Consider the following 23,371-nt stretch of genomic DNA (forward strand, 5'->3'; position numbering starts at 1 on the left):
ATTTAGCCTCAAATAAATAATGAAACATGTTCAATTTGGTTTAAATAATGCAAAAACAAAAAAAAAGTGTTGGAGAAATAAAAGTGCAATATGTGCCATGTAAAAAAGCTAACGTTTAAGTTCCTTGCTCAGAACATGAGAACATATGAAAGTTGGTGGTTCCTTTTAACATGAAACTTCCAAGGTAAGAGGTTTTAGGTTGTAGTTAATATAGTATTTATAGGACTATCTCTCTATACCATTTGTATTTCATATACCTTTGGCTATTGGATGTTCTTATAGGCACTATAGTATTGCCAGTGTAACAGTATAGCTTCCGTCCCTCTCCTCGCCCCTACCTGGGCTCGAACCAGAAACACATCGACAACAGCCACACTCGAAGCAGCATTACCCATGCAGAGCAAGCGGAACAACTACTCTAAGTCTCAGAGCAAGTGACGTTTGAAACGCTATTAGCGCACACCCAGCTAACTAGCTAGCCATTTCACATCGGTTACACCAGCCATTAGGCCGATAGGCTTGAAGTCATAAACAGCGCTGTGCTTGGGAAGGGCTGCTGGCAAAACGCACAAAGTGCTGTTTGAATGAATGCTTACGAGCCTGTTGCTGCCTACCATCGCTCAGTCAGACTGTTCTATCAAATCATAGACTTAATTATAACATAATAACACACAGAAATACGAGCCTTTGGTCATTAATATGGTCGAATCCGGAAACTATAATTTAGAAAACAAAACGTTTATTATTTCAGTGAAATACGGAACCGTTTGGTATTTTATCTAACGGGTGGCATCCCTAAGTCTAAATATTCTTGTTACATTGCACAACCTTCACTGTTATGTCATAATTACGTAAAATTCTGGCAAATTAGTTCGCAATGAGCCAGGCTGCCCAAACTGTTGCATATACCCTGACTCTGCATGCAATGAACACCAGAGAAATGACACAATTTCACCTGGTTAATATTGCCTGCTAACCTGGATTTCTTTTAGCTAAATATGCAGGTTTAAAAATATATACTTCTGTGTATTGATTTTAAGAAAGGCATTGGTGTTTATGGTTAGGTACAGTCGTCCCAACGATTGTGCTTTTTTCGCAAATGCGCTTTTGTTAAATCATCCCCGAGCATTGCATCGATTATATGCAATGCAGGACAGGCTAGATAAACTAGTAATATCATCAACCATGTGTAGTTAACTAGTGATTATGATTGATTGATTGTTTTTTATAAGATACGTTTAATGCTAGCTAGCAACTTACCTTGGCTTCTACTGCATTCGCGTAACAGGCAGGCTCCTTGTGGAGTGCAATGGGAGGCAGGTGGTTAGAGCGTTGGACTAGTTAACTGTAAGGTTGCAAGATTGGATCTCCCGAGCTGACAAGGTTAAAATCTGTTGTTCTGCCCCTGAACAAGGCAGTTAACCCACCGTTCCTAGGCCGTCATTGAAAATAAGAATGTGTTCTTAACTGACTTGCCTAGTTAAATAAAGGTATAAAAAAATATATATAAAAAAAATTATCGGCAAAATAGGCGCCCAAAAATACCGATTTCCAATTGTTATGAAAACTTGATATCTGCCCTAATTAATCGGCCATTCCGATTAATTGGTCGACCTCTACTAAAGAGATCCATAAAAAATACCCTTCTTGTAAGAATGAATATGAACAAATGAATTAATTGAATTCACATTCATATTTACAAGAGATGTGAGGATGGCTCATTTTATGAGAACACTATCCCCTGTGACCCCCCAGCCCTTACCTGAGGGCAACTTAACTTTTCAAGTGGACTCTCCACGCGAGGTAGGGTGGACAGTAGCATGCCGTGGGGGGGCTGAGGGCGCTGGGGGGGCAGCGGGGGCAGGGCTGATGCCGTCTGCTGGAAATTGTTGATCACACATGTCACCTGGTAGAGAGAGGTGGAGATTGAAAGGATGGATGGAAAGAGAGACACAGAGAGAGAATGAGAGCGATAGATGGAGAGAGAAGGGGTAGGGAGAGAAGGGGTAGGGAGAGAAGGAAAGAGAGAGAGAGAGAGAGAAAGAGAGAGAGAGAGAGAGACTGTAAAAATGTGCTGCTGAAGACAAGTTATTTAAAGTGATGTAAATTGAAACATTGCAGCTCTAACTTGAAACTGAATGGGTAATGTCCCCATCCCCACCCCTACCCCCATCTAGCCCTCATCCCCACCACTACTCCCACCACTACCCCTACCCCCATCTAGCCCTCATCCCTACCTCTACTCCCACCACTACCCCTACCTCCATCTAGCCCTCATCCCCACCACTACTCCCACCACTACCCCTACCCCCATCTAGCCCTCACCCCCACCACTACTCCCACCACTACCCCTACCCCCATCTAGCCCTCATCCCTACCTCTATTCCCACCACTACCCCTACCTCCATCTAGCCCTCATCCCCACCACTACTCCCGCCACTACCCCTACCCCCATCTAGCCCTCATCCCTACCTCTACTCCCACCACTACCCCTACCTCCATCTAGCCCTCATCCCCACCACTACTCCCACCACTACCCCTACCCCCATCTAGCCCTCACCCCCACCACTACTCCCACCACTACCCCTACCCCCATCTAGCCCTCATCCCTACCTCTATTCCCACCACTACCCCTACCCCCATCTAGCCCTCATCCCCACCACTACTCCCACCACAACCCCTACCCCCATCTACCCCTCATCCCCACCACTACTCCCACCACTACCCCTACCCCCATCTTAGCCCTCATCCCTACCTCTACTCCCACCACTACCCCTACCCCCATCTAGCCCTCATCCCCACCACTACTCCCACCACTACCCCTACCCCCATCTAGCCCTCATCCCCACCACTACTCCCACCACTACCCCTACCCCCATCTAGCCCTCATCCCCACCACTACTCCCACCACTACCCCTACCCCCATCTAGCCCTCATCCCAACCACTACTCCCACCACTACCCCTACCCCCATCTAGCCCTCACCCCCACCACTACTCCCACCACTACCCCTACCCCCATCTAGCCCTCATCCCTACCTCTATTCCCACCACTACCCCTACCTCCATCTAGCCCTCATCCCCACCACTACTCCCGCCACTACCCCTACCCCCATCTAGCCCTCATCCCCACCACTACTCCCACCACAACCCCTACCCCCATCTAGCCCTCATCCCCACCACTACTCCCACCACTACCCCTACCCCCATCTTAGCCCTCATCCCTACCTCTACTCCCACCACTACCCCTACCCCCATCTAGCCCTCATCCCCACCACTACTCCCACCACTACCCCTACCCCCATCTAGCCCTCATCCCCACCACTACTCCCACCACTACCCCTACCCCCATCTAGCCCTCATCCCCACCACTACTCCCACCACTACCCCTACCCCCATCTAGCCCTCATCCCCACCACTACTCCCACCACTACCCCTACCCCCATCTAGCCCTCATCCCCACCTCTACTCCCACCAATACCCCCATCTAGCCCTCATCCCCACCTCTACTCCCACCACTACTCCTACCCCCATCTAGCCCTCAACCCCACCTCTACTCTCACCACTACCCCTACCCCCATCTAGCCCTCATCCCCACCACTACTCCCACCACTACCCCTACCCCCATCTAGCCCTCATCCCCACCACTACTCCCACCACTACCCCTACCCCCATCTAGCCCTCATCCACACCACTACTCCCACCACTACCCCTACCCCCATCTAGCCCTCATCCCCACCACTACTCCCACCACTACCCCTACCCCCATCTAGCCCTCATCCCCACCACTACTCCCACCACTACCCCTACCCCCATCTAGCCCTCATCCCCACCACTACTCCCACCACAACCCCTACCCCCATCTAGCCCTCATCCCCACCACTACTCCCACCACTACCCCTACCCCCATCTTAGCCCTCATCCCTACCTCTACTCCCACCACTACCCCTACCCCCATCTAGCCCTCATCCCCACCACTACTCCCACCACTACCCCTACCCCCATCTAGCCCTCATCCCCACCACTACTCCCACCACTACCCCTACCCCCATCTAGCCCTCATCCACACCACTACTCCCACCACTACCCCTACCCCCATCTAGCCCTCATCCCCACCACTACTCCCACCACTACCCCTACCCCCATCTAGCCCTCATCCCCACCACTACTCCCACCACTACCCCTACCCCCATCTAGCCCTCATCCCCACCTCTACTCCCACCACTACCCCTACCCCCATCTAGCCCTCATCCCCACCACTACTCCCACCACTACCCCTACCCCCATCTAGCCCTCATCCCCACCTCTACTCCCACCAATACCCCCATCTAGCCCTCATCCCCACCTCTACTCCCACCACTACTCCTACCCCCATCTAGCCCTCAACCCCACCTCTACTCTCACCACTACCCCTACCCCCATCTAGCCTAGTTAAATAAAGGTAAAATTAAATAAAAATAAAAATCCCCACCTCTACTCCCACCACTGCCCTCATCTCCCCATCTAGCCCCTACCCCCATCTCCACATCTAGCCCTCATCCCCACCCCTACACCCACCACTACACCTAACCCCATCTCCCCATCTAGCCCTCATCACTACTCCCATCTCCCCATCTAGCCCTCATCACTACCCCTACCCACATCTAACCCCATCTAGCCCTCATCTCCCCATCAACCCCCCCTACAACTAGCCCTCACCCCTACACCCACCACTACCCCTACCCCCATCTAGCCCTCATCACTACCCCATATAGCCCTCATCCCCACCTCTACTCCCCCAGTCCCCAGACAAGGAAGATAGCGATGGCCCCCCCAGTCAGGTATCCAACCAGGACGTTCGCCACCCTACCCCCACCTCCCCACCCCCTACTCCCGAGTCTTCTCACCAGGAAGGCAGCGATGGCCCCTCCGGTCAGGTATCCAGCCAAGACGTCACCCCAATGGTTCCTGTACTCCGTGACCCTCACCACCCCCACCAGCACAGCCAGGGACAGGAGGGTCAGACACAGGGTGGGCTTGGTCAGCCGGGTGCCCTTTGTACGGAACACCAGCGTCACGTACATCTGAAACACACACACAGAAAGGAATAGTTCATTTAAAAGTTATTCTGCAGACACACACACACAGGGGTGGAGGTTAAGATGCAAGCAGAGCTATACGTTCTAGATATACAGTACCTCCACAGAAGCACACACAGAGGTGGAGGTTAAGATGCAAGCAGAGCTATACATTCTAGATATACAGTACCGCCACAGAAGCACACACAGAGCTATAAAAGTCTACATATACAGGATATCACGACTTCCGCCGAAGTTGGTCCCTCTCCTTGTTCGGGCGGTGTTCGGCGGTCGAAGTCGCTGACTGACCTTCTAGCCATCGCTGATCCTCTTTTCATTTTCCTTTGGTTATGTCTTGTCTTGTATCACACCTGGTTCCAATCCCATTCATTACATGTGTGTATTTAACCCTCTGTTCCCCCTCATTGTCCTTGTCGGTGATTGTTTGTTTGTAAACTATGTGCAGGATATGTTCTGGTGTGCGACGGGTTTTGTACCCACTTGTATTATTTTGTATATTTTGGTTTTTGAGCACTTTTTAAACTGCTCCGTTTTATACCAAGTTCGATCTCCTGCGCCTGACTTCCCTGCCACCAGCACGCACTCTTACACAGTACCTCCACAGAAGCACACACAGAGCTATACATTCTAGATATACAGTACCTCCACAGAAGCACACAGAGAGCTATGAAGTCTAGATATACCGTACCTCCACAGAAGCACACACAGAGATATAAAGTCTAAATATACAGTGCCTCCACAGAAGCAGACAGAGCTATAGAGTCTAGATATACATCACCGCCACAGAAGCACACACAGAGTTATAAAGTCTAAATATACAGTACCTCCACAGAAGCACACACAGAGATATAAATTCTAGATATACCCTCTTCCTCCACTAAGCACATAGAAATGTACAGAAACATACATTCACACTTCAAAACACTGATATCAGAAAACATATCTCTATTCTTCCCGGTGTCACACTTTATTCCTTCCCCTCTAACTTCCCCCTAGTTCCTACCACTGTGTAGACAGCAGAGTAGATGCTGAGGGCCGCGTCCTTGGAGGGGAAGGACTTGCGTGCAGACGCAACCAGGTAGGGGTTCCCAGTGCAGGCGCGGCGCTCTGTGATGTACTGCATGGGGGACTGGCAGCCCAAGACTGTGTAGTTGGGGCGGCAAGCAGACAGGAAGTGAGGGGTCTGGTTTCCTGTCACCACCTGGCCTGCGTTGGCGAAGATGGTGGTGGCGAAGAGGCCAAAGGAGTAGACGCCTGAGGGGGCGGAGGAGGAGAACGGGGGTGGAGGAGGTGGAGGGTGAGGGGAGAGGATGGGGGAGGAGAGAGAGAGGGATAGGAAGAGAGGGAGAGGAGAAGGGAGAAACAGAGAGACAGACGAGAGGGCAGAGAGAGATAAAAACCCTTCATTCAATGCTGAATGACAGTAGTGAGGCAGCATGCCCAATATATTGCACAATATATTAGGACCAATATACACCAGGTTTAATATGGTCTAATGTACAGTGGGACCTATAGCCGAGGCTCACCCAGAAAGCGTACTATCCTGCGGAGGAGGGGGTTGAAGTAACAGCAGTCAGCCGTCACAATGGTCTTCTCCTGAGCCCCCTCCGCTTTCACAAAGAACGTTGTCACCTCTCCAATCAGAATCTACAGACAGACGAACAGACGGACGGATGGACAGACAGACAGAGAGAAAGGCAGAGAGGTTAGTGTAAAACACTGAAAGAGCTACGAGCAAATCCAAACCCACTACAAAAGAACGGTATCCTGTATTTGTTCAAAGTATACTCAGTTCTTGTATATGGCATTATTTATGGCTAGTTTCAGACAGCCACAGTAACCTATGTGGTCATACAGTATTAACAGTACAACAACTGGAAGTATTCCATTCAGTTACTTTCCTCTGGGGAAGAAACCCGCCGACTGTACATTACATTTTTATGGTTGCTGAATAATCAATGTTCAGTGGAGGAAACAGCAGGGCAGGACCCTGGTTTAGTGTAGAGAGGAGGTGGGTACTGGTTTAGTGTGGAGAGGAGGTGGGGACTGGTTTAGTGTGGAGAGGAGGTGGGTACTGGTTTAGTGTGGAGAGGAGGTGGGTACTGGTTTAGTGTGGAGAGGAGGTGGGTACTTGTTTAGTGTGGAGAGGAGGTGGGTACTGGTTTAGTGTGGAGAGGAGGTGGGTACTGGTTTAGTGTGGAGAGGAGGTGGGTACTGGTTTAGTGTGTAGAGGAGGTGGGTACTGGTTTAGTGTGGAGAGGAGGTGGGTACTGGTTTAGTGTGTAGAGGAGGTGGGGCCTGGTTTAGTGTGGAGAGGAGGTGGGTACTGGTTTAGTGTGGAGAGGAGGTGGGTACTGGTTTAGTGTGGAGAGGAGGTGGGTACTGGTTTAGTGTGGAGAGGAGGTGGGTACTGGTTTAGTGTGGAGAGGAGGTGGGTAATGGTTTAGTGTGGAGAGGGGGTGGGGACTGGTTTAGTGTGGAGAGGAGGTGGGTACTGGTTTAGTGTGGAGAGGAGGTGGGTACTGGTTTAGTGTGGAGAGGAGGTGGGTACTGATTTAGTGTGGAGAGGAGGTGGGTACTGGTTTAGTGTGGAGAGGAGGTGGGGACTGGTTTAGTGTGGAGAGGAGGTGGGTACTGGTTTAGTGTGGAGAGGAGGTGGGTACTGGTTTAGTGTGGAGAGGAGGTGGGTACTGGTTTAGTGTGGAGAGGAGGTGGGTACTGGTTTAGTGTGGAGAGGAGGTGTGTACTGGTTTAGTGTGGAGAGGAGGTGGGTACTGGTTTAGTGTGGAGAGGAGGTGGGTAATGGTTTAGTGTGGAGAGGAGGTGGGGACTGGTTTAGTGTGGAGAGGAGGTGGGTACTGGTTTAGTGTGGAGAGGAGGTGGGTACTGGTTTAGTGTGGAGAGGAGGTGGGTACTGGTTTAGTGTAGAGAGGAGGTGGGTACTGGTTTAGTGTGGAGAGGAGGTGGGTACTGGTTTAGTGTGGAGAGGAGGTGGGTACTGGTTTAGTGTGGAGAGGAGGTGGGTACTGGTTTAGTGTGGAGAGGAGGTGGGTACTGGTTTAGTGTGGAGAGGAGGTGAGTACTGGTTTAGTGTGGAGAGGAGGTGGGTACTAGTTTAGTGTGGAGAGAGGAAGGTTTCTGGTTTAGTGTGGAGAGGAGGTGGGTACTGGTTTAGTGTGGAGAGGAGGTGGGTAATGGTTTAGTGTGGAGAGGAGGTGGGTACTGGTTTAGTGTGGAGAGGAGGTGGGTACTGGTTTAGTGTGGAGAGGAGGTGAGTACTGGTTTAGTGTAGAGAGGAGGAGGGTACTAGTTTAGTGTGGAGAGAGGAAGGGTTCTGGTTTAGTGTGGAGAGGAGGTGGGTACTGGTTTAGTGTGGAGAGGAGGTGGGTAATGGTTTAGTGTGGAGAGAGGAAGGGTTCTGGTTTAGTGTGGAGAGGAGGTGGGTACTGGTTTAGTGTGGAGAGGAGGTGGGTACTGGTTTAGTGTGGAGAGGAGGTGGGTACTGGTTTAGTGTGGAGAGGAGGTGGGTACTGGTTTAGTGTGGAGAGGAGGTGGGGACTGGTTTAGTGTGGAGAGGAGGTGGGTACTGGTTTAGTGTGGAGAGGAGGTGGGTACTGGTTTAGTGTGGAGAGGAGGTGGGTACTGGTTTAGTGTGGAGAGGAGGTGGGTACTGGTTTAGTGTGGAGAGGAGGTGTGTACTGGTTTAGTGTGGAGAGGAGGTGGGTACTGGTTTAGTGTGGAGAGGAGGTGGGTAATGGTTTAGTGTGGAGAGGAGGTGGGGACTGGTTTAGTGTGGAGAGGAGGTGGGTACTGGTTTAGTGTGGAGAGGAGGTGGGTACTGGTTTAGTGTGGAGAGGAGGTGGGTACTGGTTTAGTGTGGAGAGGAGGTGGGTACTGGTTTAGTGTGAAGAGGAGGTGGGTACTGGTTTAGTGTGGAGAGGAGGTGGGTACTGGTTTAGTGTGGAGAGGAGGTGGGTACTGGTTTAGTGTGGAGAGGAGGTGTGTACTGGTTTAGTGTGGAGAGGAGGTGGGTAATGGTTTAGTGTGAAGAGTAGGTGGGTACTGGTATAGTGGAGAGAGGTGGGTACTGGTATAGTGGGTACTGGTATAGTGGGAAGAGGTGGGTACTGGTCTGGTATAGTGGGGAGAGGTGGGTAATGACATAGTGGGGAGAGGTGGGTATTGGTTTCGTGGGTAGCAGTGGGTACTGGTATAGTGGGGAGAAGAGGGTACTGGTGTAGTGGGGAGAGGTGGGTACTGGTATAGTGGGGAGAAGTGGGTACTGGCATAGAGGGGAGAGGTGGGTATTGGTATTGTGGGTAGAGGTGGGTACTGGTATAGTGGGGAGAGGTGGGTACTGGCATAGTGGGGAGAGGTGGGTATTGGTATAGTGGGGAGAGGTGGGTACTGGTATAGTGGGTAGAGGTGGGTACTGGCATAGTGGGGAGAGGTGGGTACTGGCATAGTGGGAAGAGGTGGGTACTGGTATAGTGGGTAGAGGTGGGTACTGGCATAGTGGGGAGAGGTGGGTACTGGCATAGTGGGGAGAGGTGGGTACTGGCATAGTGGGGAGAGGTGGGTACTGGCATAGTGGGGAGAGTGGGTACTGGCATAGTGGGGAGAGGTGGGTACTGGCATAGTGGGGAGAGTGGGTAGTGGTATATTTTTCTCTCATAGACAAAGATGTAGATGACGCAGTTATGTGAAAGACATAACTACTGTTAGAGATATAACTACTGCATAGAGATACACTATAACTACTGTATAGAGATATAAATACTGTTAGAGATATAACTACTGCAGAGAGATACACTATAACTACTTTATAGAGATATAACTACTGCATAGAGATATAACTCCTGTATAGAGATATAACTACTGCATAGAGATATAACTCCTGTATAGAGATATAACTACTGCATAGAGATATAACTACTGCATAGAGATATAACTCCTGTATAGAGATATAACTCCTGTATAGAGATATAACTACTGCATAGAGATATAACTCTTGTATAGAAATATAACTACTGTATGTTATATACCCTTTGTTGGCAATGGTCGTTGCACAATTGGTGGCTGACTAAATACATATAAATACAATAAATACATTTTACCCCACTGTATCTAGTTCTATTGATAGTTCTATATACATTGATACTGCTGCTTAACACAGCGGACAAGATTTACCATGTGACGTGGTTGTAAACTGTTTTTCTGGCTGAGAAGACGTCATTAGCTAACCAGATTACAACCACATAGACATTTTTTACTGTTTGCAACAACAAAAAGGGTGTAAAAAAACATCCTTTTATAACCAGTAAACAACCTGACCAGAACCACAACTCCTGGATGGATGCTGTAGTTCAATTAAATCTTATTACATACTGATCTAAACACATACTCTTCCATGTTACACAGACGGTTCTACATGGAACCCAAAATAGTTCTACCTGGAACCAAAAAAGGTTATTCAAAGGGTTCTCCTATGGGGACAGCCGAGGAATCATTTTAGGGTCTAGATTGCACCTTTTTTTCTAATAGTGTTCAGTATGCGGTGAGATTTAGCTATGTAGCGTTTTAGCATCCCACGCTCCTACCGCACCATGCATATTGCATGATCATGTACCCTACATCCTCGGTCTCTCTCTGTCAAAGGGTCTTGTGATCATTGGAGGGGCTCAGCAGTATTCTGATCAGAGCTGTTTGGAGGATCTAACAGGGGTTAGGGAGATAAAGGGCTTGTGTGTGAGTATGTGTGAATCTGTGTCAAAGGGGAGGTCTCTCTCTCTCTCTGTGTGTGTGTGTGTGTGTGTGTGTGTGTGTGTGTGTGTGTGTGTGTGTGTGTGTGATCAGATGAGTGGTTGTGTGTGTGTGTGCTACTGAGGATCTAAAGAGAAGAGGTTGAAACAGGGGTTGTGTGATCCACTGGGCTAACTCCCACTATGACCACCATAATAGAGAGAGTGTGTGTGTGTGTGTGTGTGTGTGTGTGTGTGTGTGTGTGTGTGTGTGTGTGTGTGTGTGTGTGGAAGTGAGGAAGTGAGTGGAGAAGCAGGGATGTGAGGAAGTGAGTGGAGAAGCAGGGATGTGAGTGGTGAAGCAGGGATGTGAGGAAGTGAGTGGTGAAGCAGGGATGTGAGGAAGTGAGCGGGGAAGCAGGGATGTGAGGAAGTGAGCGGGGAAGCAGGGATGTGAGGAAGTGAGTGGGGAAGCAGGGATGTGAGGAAGTGAGTGGTGAAGCAGGGATGTGAGGAAGTGAGTGGAGAAGCAGGGATGTGAGGAAGCAGGGATGTGAGGAAGTGAGTAGGGAAGCAGGGATGTGAGGAAGTGAGTGGGGAAGCAGGGATGTGAGGAAGCAGGGATGTGAGGAAGTGAGTGGGGAATCAGGGATGTGAGGAAGTGAGTGGAGAAGCAGGGATGTGAGGAAGCAGGGATGTGAGGAAGTGAGTGGGGAAGCAGGGATGTGAGGAAGTGAGTGGGGAAGCAGGGATGTGAGGAAGTGAGTGGAGAAGCAGGGATGTGAGGAAGTGAGTGGAGAAGCAGGGATGTGAGGAAGTGAGTGGTGAAGCAGGGATGTGAGGAAGTGAGTGGTGAAGCAGGGATGTGAGGAAGTGAGCGGGGAAGCAGGGATGTGAGGAAGTGAGCGGGGAAGCAGGGATGTGAGGAAGTGAGTGGGGAAGCAGGGATGTGAGGAAGTGAGTGGTGAAGCAGGGATGTGAGGAAGTGAGTGGAGAAGCAGGGATGTGAGGAAGCAGGGATGTGAGGAAGTGAGTGGGGAAGCAGGGATGTTAGGAAGTGAGTGGGGAAGCAGGGATGTGAGGAAGCAGGGATGTGAGGAAGTGAGTGGTGAAGCAGGGATGTGAGGAAGTGAGTGGTGAAGCAGGGATGTGAGGAAGTGAGCGGGGAAGCAGGGATGTGAGGAAGTGAGCGGGGAAGCAGGGATGTGAGGAAGTGAGTGGGGAAGCAGGGATGTGAGGAAGTGAGTGGTGAAGCAGGGATGTGAGGAAGTGAGTGGAGAAGCAGGGATGTGAGGAAGCAGGGATGTGAGGAAGTGAGTGGGGAAGCAGGGATGTGAGGAAGCAGGGATGTGAGGAAGTGAGTGGGGAATCAGGGATGTGAGGAAGTGAGTGGAGAAGCAGGGATGTGAGGAAGCAGGGATGTGAGGAAGTGAGTGGGGACGCAGGGATGTGAGGAAGTGAGTGGGGAAGCAGGGATGTGAGGAAGTGAGTGGAGAAGCAGGGATGTGAGGAAGTGAGTGGAGAAGCAGGGATGTGAGGAAGTGAGTGGGGAAGCAGGGATGTGAGGAAGTGAGTGTGGAAGCAGGGATGTGAGGAAGTGAGTGGTGAAGCAGGGATGTGAGGAAGCAGGGAAGTGAGGAAGTGAGTGGTGAAGCAGGGATGTGAGGAAGCAGGGATGTGAGGAAGTGAGCGGTGAAGCAGGGATGTGAGGAAGCAGGGATGTGAGGAAGTGAGCAATGAAGCAGGGATGTGAGGAAGTGAGCGGTGAAACAGGGATGTGAGGAAGTGAGTGGGGAAGCAGGGATGTGAGGAAGCAGGGATGTGAGGAAGTGAGCAATGAAGCAGGGATGTGAGGAAGTGAGCGGTGAAGCAGGGATGTGAGGATGTGAGGACAGCAGTATAACTATGGGACTCAAACAGAGAGGTAAATGGAGAACAGCTATGGTGTAAAACAGCTGTGGTGTAAAACAGTTATGGTGTAAAACAGCTATGGTGTAAAACAGTTATGGTGTAAAACAGCTATGGTGTAAAACAGCTATGGTGTAAAACAGTTATGGTGTAAAACAGCTGTGGTGTAAAACAGCTATGGTGTAAAACAGTTATGGTGTAAAACAGCTATGGTGTAAAACAGCTATGGTGTAAAACAGTTATGGTGTAAAACAGCTGTGGTGTAAAACAGCTATGGTGTAAAACAGCTATGGTGTAAAACAGCTATGGTGTAAAACAGCTATGGTGTAAAACAGTTATGGTGTAAAACAGCTATGGTGTAAAACAGTTATGGTGTAAAACAGCTATGGTGTAAAACAGCTATGGTGTAAAACAGTTATGGTGTAAAACAGCTATGGTGTAAAACAGCTATGGTGTAAAACAGTTATGGTGTAAAACAGCTGTGGTGTAAAACAGCTGTGGTGTAAAACAGTTATGGTGTAAAACAGTTATGGTGTAAAACAGCTATGGTGTAAAACAGCTATGGTGTAAAACAGCTATGGTGTAAAACAGTTATGGTGTAAAACAGCTATGGTGTAAAACCGTTATGGTGTAAAACAGCTATGGTGTAAAACAGCTATGGTGTAAAACAGCTATGGTGTAAAACAGCTATAGTGTAAAACAGCTATGGTGTAAAACAGCTATGGTGTAAAACAGTTATGGTGTAAAACAGCTATGGTGTAAAACAGCTATGGTGTAAAACAGCTATGGTGTAAAACAGCTATGGTGTAAAACAGTTATGGTGTAAAACAGCTATGGTGTAAAACAGCTATGGTGTAAAACCGTTATGGTGTAAAACAGCTGTGGTGTAAAACAGCTATGGTGTAAAACAGTTATGGTGTAAAACAGCTATGGTGTAAAACAGCTATGGTGTAAAACAGCTGTGGTGTAAAACAGCTATGGTGTAAAACAGCTATGGTGTAAAACAGCTATGGTGTAAAACCGTTATGGTGTAAAACAGCTATGGTGTAAAACAGCTGTGGTGTAAAACAGCTATGGTGTAAAACAGCTATGGTGTAAAACAGCTATGGTGTAAAACAGCTGTGGTGTAAAACAGCTATGGTGTAAAACAGCTATGGTGTAAAACAGCTATGGTGTAAAACCGTTGTGGTGTAAAACAGCTATGGTGTAAAACAGCTATGGTGTAAAACAGCTATGGTGTAAAACAGCTGTGGTGTAAAACAGCTATGGTTAAAACAGCTGTGGTGTAAAACAGCTATGGTGTAAAACAGCTATGGTGTAAAACCGTTATGGTGTAAAACAGCTATGGTGTAAAACAGCTATGGTGTAAAACCGTTATGGTGTAAAACAGCTATGGTTAAAACAGCTGTGGTGTAAAACAGCTATGGTGTAAAACAGCTATGGTGTAAAACAGCTATGGTGTAAAACAGCTATGGTGTAAAACAGCTATGGTGTAAAACCGTTATGGTGTAAAACAGTTATGGTGTAAAACAGTTATGGTGTAAAACAGTTATGGTGTAAAACCGTTATGGTGTAAAACAGCTGTGGTGTAAAACAGCTGTGGTGTAAAACAGTTATGGTGTAAAACAGCTATGGTTAAAACAGCTGTGGTGTAAAACAGCTATGGTGTAAAACAGCTATGGTGTAAAACAGCTATGGTGTAAAACAGCTATGGTGTAAAACAGTTATGGTGTAAAACAGCTATGGTGTAAAACAGCTATGGTGTAAAACAGTTATGGTGTAAAACAGCTGTGGTGTAAAACAGCTATGGTGTAAAACAGTTATGGTGTAAAACCGTTATGGTGTAAAACAGCTATGGTGTAAAACAGTTATGGTGTAAAACCGTTATGGTGTAAAACAGCTATGGTGTAAAACAGTTATGGTGTAAAACCGTTATGGTGTAAAACAGCTATGGTGTAAAACAGTTATGGTGTAAAACCGTTATGGTGTAAAACAGCTATGGTGTAAAACAGCTATGGTGTAAAACAGCTATGGTGTAAAACAGTTATGGTGTAAAACAGCTGTGGTGTAAAACAGTTATGGTGTAAAACAGCTATGGTGTAAAACAGTTATGGTGTAAAACAGCTATGGTGTAAAACAGCTATGGTGTAAAACAGCTATGGTGTAAAACAGCTGTGGTGTAAAACAGCTATGGTGTAAAACAGTTATGGTGTAAAACAGCTATGGTGTAAAACCGTTATGGTGTAAAACAGCTGTGGTGTAAAACCGTTATGGTGTAAAACAGCTGTGGTGTAAAACCGTTATGGTGTAAAACAGCTGTGGTGTAAAACAGCTATGGTGTAAAACAGTTATGGTGTAAAACAGCTATGGTGTAAAACCGTTATGGTGTAAAACAGCTGTGGTGTAAAACCGTTATGGTGTAAAACAGCTATGGTGTAAAACCGTTATGGTGTAAAACAGCTGTGGTGTAAAACCGTTATGGTGTAAAACAGCTGTGGTGTAAAACCGTTATGGTGTAAAACAGCTATGGTGTAAAACCGTTATGGTGTAAAACAGCTGTGGTGTAAAACCGTTATGGTGTAAAACAGCTGTGGTGTAAAACCGTTATGGTGTAAAACAGCTGTGGTGTAAAACAGCTATGGTGTAAAACAGTTATGGTGTAAAACCTTTTGTGAACACGGGGTCTATTTGTTTGGATGTGGAGTGGAGGTTATGTGTAATATCATTGTGCTCTCTTGTGCTCCTACTCTGTTGCACTTTGAACCTTTTAATCCAAATATGGATTCTGATTCCCGACAGGGACTGGATGCACAGTTGGAGGACAAACCCTGTAACCTCAGGATCTCACCACAGGCGCGATTCTAGTGTACCGTCAAACGTCAATACAACTCAATGGAAACCTATTAGATGAGTCGAGGCTTGAAATCGACCCAATATGGCAACCCTAATTAACAGAACCAACATCGCTACCCATATTATAATGGACTGTAATGGACTTCACACCGGCCTCACTTCAATATTAACACACACAACACATGTTAAGTGACTGAGCATTCACCACGTTTGGTTCAGTGTTAGCCTCCAGGCCTAATGTTAGTGGTGATGGTTAGTGTTTAGTGTTAGTCTGTAGTGTGTGTCTTTTTACAGGTGAGATACCAGTGTTCTACTACAGCAGTATGAAGGGAGGGGAAACAATAATAACACATTTTAAACAGTCAGCTATGGCACATCCTCTAACCAGGAGCCTTTACATTATTAACATGCACAAGTACACACACACACACACACACAGACACACAGACACACACACACACACACACACACACACACACACACACACACACACACACACACACACACACACACATACTGTACGTGTGCGCACGTACAGTACCAGGCATACACACACAAACACACCGCTGCACAGGCCTATGGGCATGAATACGCACAGACACACACACACTGAGGTTTGCTTGCAATGTCGGGCCCTTTGTGGATTCATGTGAACAGCTGCTGCCACAATATTATCAATAGGTAAACACTCTTAAAGAGACTTAGACTGTGTTAGACATACTGGTGACAATGAGTTTACATAACTGGCACTCACAGAGGAGTAGAACCTACAAATACTGGTATTCTGCTGTCTGTGACACTCGAAGACACTGCTGGACTCCAACGTGGAGCTTTAGATCAGAAGATGAGAAGTGAAGAGAGGACTGACAGACAGATGTGAAACACTAGTTAGAACAGATCAAATGAACCAAAGATGGACCTGCTCCTTCCTGCTGACTTTCAAGAGTAGCAGGAAGGGATGGAGGAAAGGAGAGGGAGAAAGAGAGAGATAGAGAGAGAGAGCAACAGAGAGAGAGAGAGATGAAGATGAAGAAAAATGAGGGAGGAGAGAGAGAAAGATGAAGAGAGAGAGAGAGGGGGGGGGGAGGGAGAGAGAGACAGAGAGAGAAGATGATAGATGAGGGTGACCAACGATGACTGATACTGGCTGTCTTCTCCTTCAGAGAGGATCACATTGCTGTGTTTTCCTTTGAAGTGTGTATATGTGTTTGTGTGTGTGTGTGTGTGTGTGTGTGTGTGAGAGAGAGAGTCTATGTGTGAACTGTGTGTGTGTGTATACTGTATCAGTGTGTGAGTGAGTGTGTGTGTGTGTTGGTGCTTGTGACTGCTGGTAGATCTGTCAAATCTCACGGTTGGAAAGTGGAGCAGAAGAGCTTTCTCATGTCCAACAGTGGAGCGTGTTCAGGAGTCACAGCCGTTTACAATAGAAGAGGAGAATGGATGATGGAGAGACGAGGGGAGAGGTTAATAAGTGATATAGAGATTTTATAATTATTTAATAAGATAATGTTGATGGGCAGTGGTAGGATTGGGCGGTATGCAGATATTCATACCGTCGTACCGTTTCTGTACTATACCGGAGCATATGGTATTACCAGAAGTGCACACAAGGGGTGCTATTTCAACCTAAATTATTGTTATTATTATATCTGTTTTTTTTGACGCACCAAACAATTTAGGTAACAGGGACCTTGATCCAGGAAGGGATTGAATGTCTCTGCTGTAACCTAGAAGCTTGATCTTGACATGTAGCCACCTAGCTAGCAAGTCAGCAAACCAAATCCAAAGCTGGATGTCATTTATTTGACACATCTTATTTTCCTTATAGATATACTTAACTTAAGCAGTGGTATAGCACACACCCACGCACACACCCACGCACACACCCACGCACACACCCACGCACGCACACACCCACGCACACACCCACGCACACACCCACGCACACACCCACGCACACACCCACGCACACACCCACGCACACGCACACACCCACACACACACCCACACACACACCCACACACACACCCACGCACACACCCACGCACACACCCACACACACACCCACGCACACACCCACACACACACCCACACACACACCCACGCACACACCCACACACACACCCACGCACACACCCACGCACACACCCACACACACACCCACGCACACACCCACACACACACCCACACACACACCCACACACACACCCACACACACACCCACACACACACCCACGCACACACCCACGCACACACCCACACACACACCCACGCACACACCCACACACACACCCACACACACACCCACACACACACCCACACACACACCCACACACACACCCACACACACACCCACACAACAAAAGTAACTCAAATAAACTAAATGTAAACAAAGCGTTCCACAGGGAGGCTGGTCGACTCCAATGCTTCCCACAGTTGTGTCAGGTTGTCTGGATGTCCTTTAGGTGGTGGACCCTTCCTGATACACACAGGAAACTGTTGAGTGTGAAAAACCCAGTAGCGCTGCAGTTCTTGACACAAACCTGTACCTTTTGGGATTCTGTGCATATTGTTTTGTATTGCTAGTTATTATTAGCATCTGCAAACCTATGCAAGTGACAACAATGAACTTTGATTTGATATTTCCCTATTGTTTGTTACACATCGTCATCTCACGGTATACACATGCATGTGTGTGTGTGTGTGTGTGTGTGTGTGTGTGTGTGTGTGTGTGTGTGTGTGTGTGTGTGTGTGTGTGTGTGTGTGTGTGTGTGTGTGTGTGTGTGTGTGTGTGTGTGTGTGTGTGTGTGTGTGTGTGTGTGTGTGTGTGTGTGAGTGAGTGAGTGTGTGAGTGAGTGAGTGAGTGAGTGAGTGAGTGAGTGAGTGAGTGAGTGAGTGCGTGTGAGTGTGATGGGGTCCGATGCATATAGTTAGTGCCTTACAAATTCTATATAAAAACGTTTGTAATAAATAACAGTTGAAGTCAGAAGTTTACATTCACTTAGATTGGAGTAATTAAAACTAGTTTTTCAACCACTCCACAAATGTTTTGTTAACAAACTATAGTTTTGATAAGTCGGTAAGGACATCTACTTTGTGCATGACACAAGTCATTTTTCCAACAATTGTTTTTCCAACAACCAATGTGTCGGAGGAAACACCGTGCACCTGGCAACCCGGCCCGCCACAGGAGTCGCTGGTGCCCGATGAGACAAGGACATCCCTACCGATGTAGGTGCATCGCCCCATGGACCTCCCGGTCACGGGCGGTTACGACAGAGCCTGGGCACGAACCCAGAGTCTCTGATGGCACAGCTGGCGCTGCAGTACCCGGGAGGCCACGTACACTAAGTTGACTGTGCCTTTAAACAGATTGGAAAATTCCCAAAAATGATGTCATGGCTTTAGAAGCTTCTGATAGGCTAATTGACATAATTTGAGTCAATTGGAGGTGTACCAGTGGATGTATTTCAAGGCCTACCTTCAAACTCAGTGCCTCTTTGCTTGACATCATTGGAAAATCAAAATAAATCAGCCAAGACCTCAGAAAAAAAATGTAGACCTGCACAAGTGTGGTTCATCCTTGGGAGCAATTTACAAACATCTGAAGGTACCACGTTCATCTGTACAAACAATAGTACGCAAGTATAAAACACCATGGGACCACGCAGCCGTCATACCGCTCAGGAAGGAGACGCGTTCTGTCTCCTAGAGATGAACGTACTTTGGTGCAAAAAGTGCAAATCAATCCCAGAACTCCAGCAAAGGACCTTGTGAAGATGCTGGAGGAAACAGGTACAAAAGTATCTATATCCAGAGTAAAATGGGTCCTATATCGGCATAACCTGAAAGGCTGCTCAGCAAGGAAGAAGCCACTGCTCCAAAACCACCACAAAAAAGCCAGACTGCGGTTTGCAACTGCATATGGGGACAAAGATCGTACTTTTTGGAGAAATGTCTTCTGGTCTGATGAAACAAAAATAGAACTGTTTGGCCATAATGACCGTCGTTATGTTTGGAGAAAAAAGGGGGAGGCTTGCAAGCCGAAGAATACCATCCCAACCGTGAAGCATGGGGGTGGCAGCATCATGTTGTGGGGGTGCTTTACTGCAGGAGGGACTGGTGCACTTCACAATATAGATGGCATCATGAGAACGAAAATTAAGTGGATATACTGAAGCAGTATCTCAAGACATCAGTCAGGAAATGAAAGCTTGTTTGCAAATTGCCAATGACCTCAAGCATACTTCCAAAGTTGTGGCAAAATGGCTTAAGGACAACAAAGTCAAGGTGACTGACCGCAATCCTATAGAAAATTTGTGGGCAGAACTGAAAAAGTGTGTTCAAGCAAGGAGGCCTACAAACCTGACTCAGTTACACCAGCTCTGTCAGGAGGAATGGCCAAAATTCACCCAACTTATTGTGGAAAACTTGTGGAATTCTACCCAAAATGTTTGACCCAAGTTAAACAATTTAAAGGCAATGCTACCAAATACTAATAATGAGTGTATGTAAATTTCTGACCCACTGGGAATGTGATGGAAGAAATATAAGCCCAAATAAATAATTCTCTCTAATATTATTTTGACATTTCACATTCTTAAAATAAAGTGGTGATCTTAACTGACCTAAGACAGGGAATTTTTACAAGATTAAATGATAGGAATTGTGAAAAACTGAGTTTAAATGTGTTTGGGTAAGGTGTATGTAAACTTCCGACTTCAACTGTACATGGCATAGAGTCTCACAAACCAGTCTTAGTGTTACCATGACGATTTAGCTTCCTACCCACACTCTCTCTTGCTCTTCCTTCTCTCTCATCCTTCCTTTATTCTCTCTTTCATTCCTGCCTGGGCAGACTTCCCGGTCGCTTTGTGGAGAATCTAGGTTATAGTCCAGACCATTTCTCCCCTTCCATCGCTCTCTTTCTATTCCATTTCATATGATCTCCCTCTCTCTTTCTATTCCATTTCATATGATCTCCCTCTCTCTTTCTACTCCATTTCATATGATCTCCCTCTCTCTTTCTACTCCATTTCATATGATCTCCCTCTCTCTTTCTATTCCATTTCATATGATCTCCCTCTCTCTTTCTACTCCATTTCATATGATCTCCCTCTCTCTTTCTACTCCATTTCATATGATCTCCCTCTCTCTTTCTACTCCATTTCATATGATCTCTCTCTCTCTTTCTACTCCATTTCATATGATCTCCCTCTCTTTCTACTCCATTTCATATGATCTCCCTCTCTCTTTCTATTCCATTTCATATGATCTCCCTCTCACTTTCTATTCCATTTCATATGATCTCCCTCTCTCTTTCTATTCCATTTCATATGATCTCCCTCTCTCTTTCTACTCCATTTCATATGATCTCCCTCTCTCTTTCTACTCCATTTCATATGATCTCCCTCTCACTTTCTATTCCATTTCATATGATCTCCCTCTCTCTTTCTATTCCATTTCATATGATCTCCCTCTCTCTTTCTACTCCATTTCATATGATCTCCCTCTCTCTTTCTACTCCATTTCATATGATCTCCCTCTCTCTTTCTACTCCATTTCATATGATCTCTCTCTCTCTTTCTACTCCATTTCATATGATCTCCCTCTCTCTTTCTGTCCTTCCCTCTCTTTCTATCCCTCTTTTTTTCTCCTCACAGTTCAACAAAATCCTGTTTAGTTGGACAAAGACACACAGACAGAGACACACAGACAGAGACACAGATAGAGACACAGACAGAGACAGACAGACAGACACACACACACACAGACACACAGACAGAGACACACACGAAGACAGACACACAGACAGAGACACACACACAGACAGACAGACATACAGACAAACAGAGACACACAGACAGACAGACACACACACAGATAGACAGACAGACAGACAGAGGGTAGTCTACTCTCTCTCACCTATTTTTCTTTATATAGGGAGGAACCAATCTCAATATCCAGGTCCCATTCAGTGGGACCGAGACAGAGGGGAAGGGTGTTGATGTGACACCACCACTATCCTCTGTCCTCTGGCTCTCTCTGGTTGCGTCCTAAATGTCACCCTTTTCCCGACATATATAGTGCACTACTTTTGCCCAGGGCCCATACCAAAAGTAGTGCACTATATAGAGGGAATAGGGTGCCATTTGGGACACAATCTATGTATGGTTATCAGCAGCAGCAGCTCTATCTGCCTGTCAGGATCCATTCCATAATTCAGGAGGAGAAGGGGACTTCCTACGGCTTGACTGACAGGCAACACAAACACACAAACAACAAGCCTCTCTTTCTCTCTCTCTCTCTCTCTCTCTCTCTCTCTCTCTCTCTCTCTCTCTCCCTCCCCCTCTATCATTCTCTGTCGTTCTTCCTCTTTCCTACTTTCTTCTTTCCTCCCCCTCTACTCTCTTTTCTCTTTATATCACCCTCTAAACTCCCTCTCTCTCTCTGCTCTCTATCCTTCTCCTCTTTCTCTCCCAGTCTTCCCCTCTTCTCTCTGTCTTCCCCCTTTCCTCTCTACTGTCTCTCTCTTTTTCTCCTTTCGCTACCTCGCCCTCTCTCCCTCTCCATAATGTTCCAAGGGCTTAGCAGCAGAACAGAGAACAGCTCTTCAGGGCACCAGTATTTAGCATTAGGTATGTGTGTGGGTGTGTGTGTGTGTGTGACCCAGATATTTACAAAGTTTCTAAAATAGCTCTTCAACTTCAAGCTGAGTTCCCATTCCCCACATCCCCTCCTATAGGGCACATGTATTATATGTAGGGTATTTTCAGACTTTATTGAACAGACAACGAGGATAACAGCGTGGAAAGATAGACGTTGTGTCAAAAGGCAGTAGGCCGGGGTTTAAACCTACTGTATGCCGACACCGTAGACGTGTACTGGAGGCTGCGGCATTACCGCTACACCAGCCAGACTACTTCCACATTCTATACATGGCTAACATGACCAAACGTTAACGCTGTTGAGCAGACGATCAGTTCAAATGTTAAACTGGTAAGTGCTTGTAACTCAACCCTCTCATTGTGTAGGTCCAAGGGTGGCTTGTCACATACAACACACGCACACACAACACACACACACGCACTCACACAGACACACACACATGTAATTAGCCACCGGGGCTTACAGTCCAGATATGGTATAAGTAGTGCTTCCAACTGCAGTGTTGCCATGTAGATGGCTACTGTAATTACTACTAGAGGCTGAGTGGTGTGTGTGTGTGTGTGTGTGTGTGTGTGTGTGTGTGTGTGTGTGTGTGTGTGTGTGTGTGTGTGTGTGTGTGTTGGCCAGAATTGTGCCCCACTTAGCCTTGGCATTCTCAATGGCTCTCATAGTGTGTAGAGCCTCCACACACACACACCTGCACACACACACCTACACACACACACACACACACACACACGACACACACACACACACACACTGGTGGTGAGATGTATCCGTCACACAGAATGTAACCCATTTCCGTAGCTGGAAGTGAAGGATGCTATAGCTGCCTGCTGTCCGCCCCCACACACACCAGACTACAGTGCCCTGTGATGTGCAGAGATGTTCTCCCTCGTATACGGATAGATAGAGGCAGACACATATTCACACACACGCAAGCAGGTAGTTGCGCACACACACTTGCATGGATGCACATATACAGTAAAACACACTTAACATGCTGTACAGATTCACTGTCTCTCACAAATACTGTCATCTCCACATAGACACACCCACCCACCCACCCACCCACACACCCACCCATCTATCCATTTATACTGAACTAAAATATAAACGCATCA

General features: G+C 47.2%; 1 protein-coding gene across 3 annotated transcripts in view; it reads right to left on the bottom strand.

The window, feature by feature from the left end:
• Nucleotides 1–23,371, bottom strand: part of LOC118940354 (phospholipid phosphatase-related protein type 2) — a 55,263-nt gene that overhangs the window by 2,887 nt on the left and 29,005 nt on the right. Inside the window, exons 4-8 of one of the 3 annotated variants that reach the window (XM_090195709.1) lie at nt 6,603–6,723; nt 6,080–6,330; nt 4,885–5,061; nt 1,763–1,906; nt 1,261–1,296 (exon numbers count right to left, since the gene is read on the bottom strand). In XM_090195709.1, coding sequence (XP_090051835.1) covers nt 1,261–1,296; nt 1,763–1,906; nt 4,885–5,061; nt 6,080–6,330; nt 6,603–6,723 — 729 coding nt within the window. The remainder of the gene's footprint in view (nt 1–1,260; nt 1,297–1,762; nt 1,907–4,884; nt 5,062–6,079; nt 6,331–6,602; nt 6,724–23,371) is intronic. The other 2 variants (XM_090195710.1, XM_090195708.1) reach the window with 2 other exon arrangements.

Source organism: Oncorhynchus mykiss, chromosome 13 (assembly GCF_057628025.1).
Source record: "Oncorhynchus mykiss isolate SJ-2025 chromosome 13, ASM5762802v1, whole genome shotgun sequence".
NCBI lineage: Eukaryota > Metazoa > Chordata > Actinopteri > Salmoniformes > Salmonidae > Oncorhynchus > Oncorhynchus mykiss.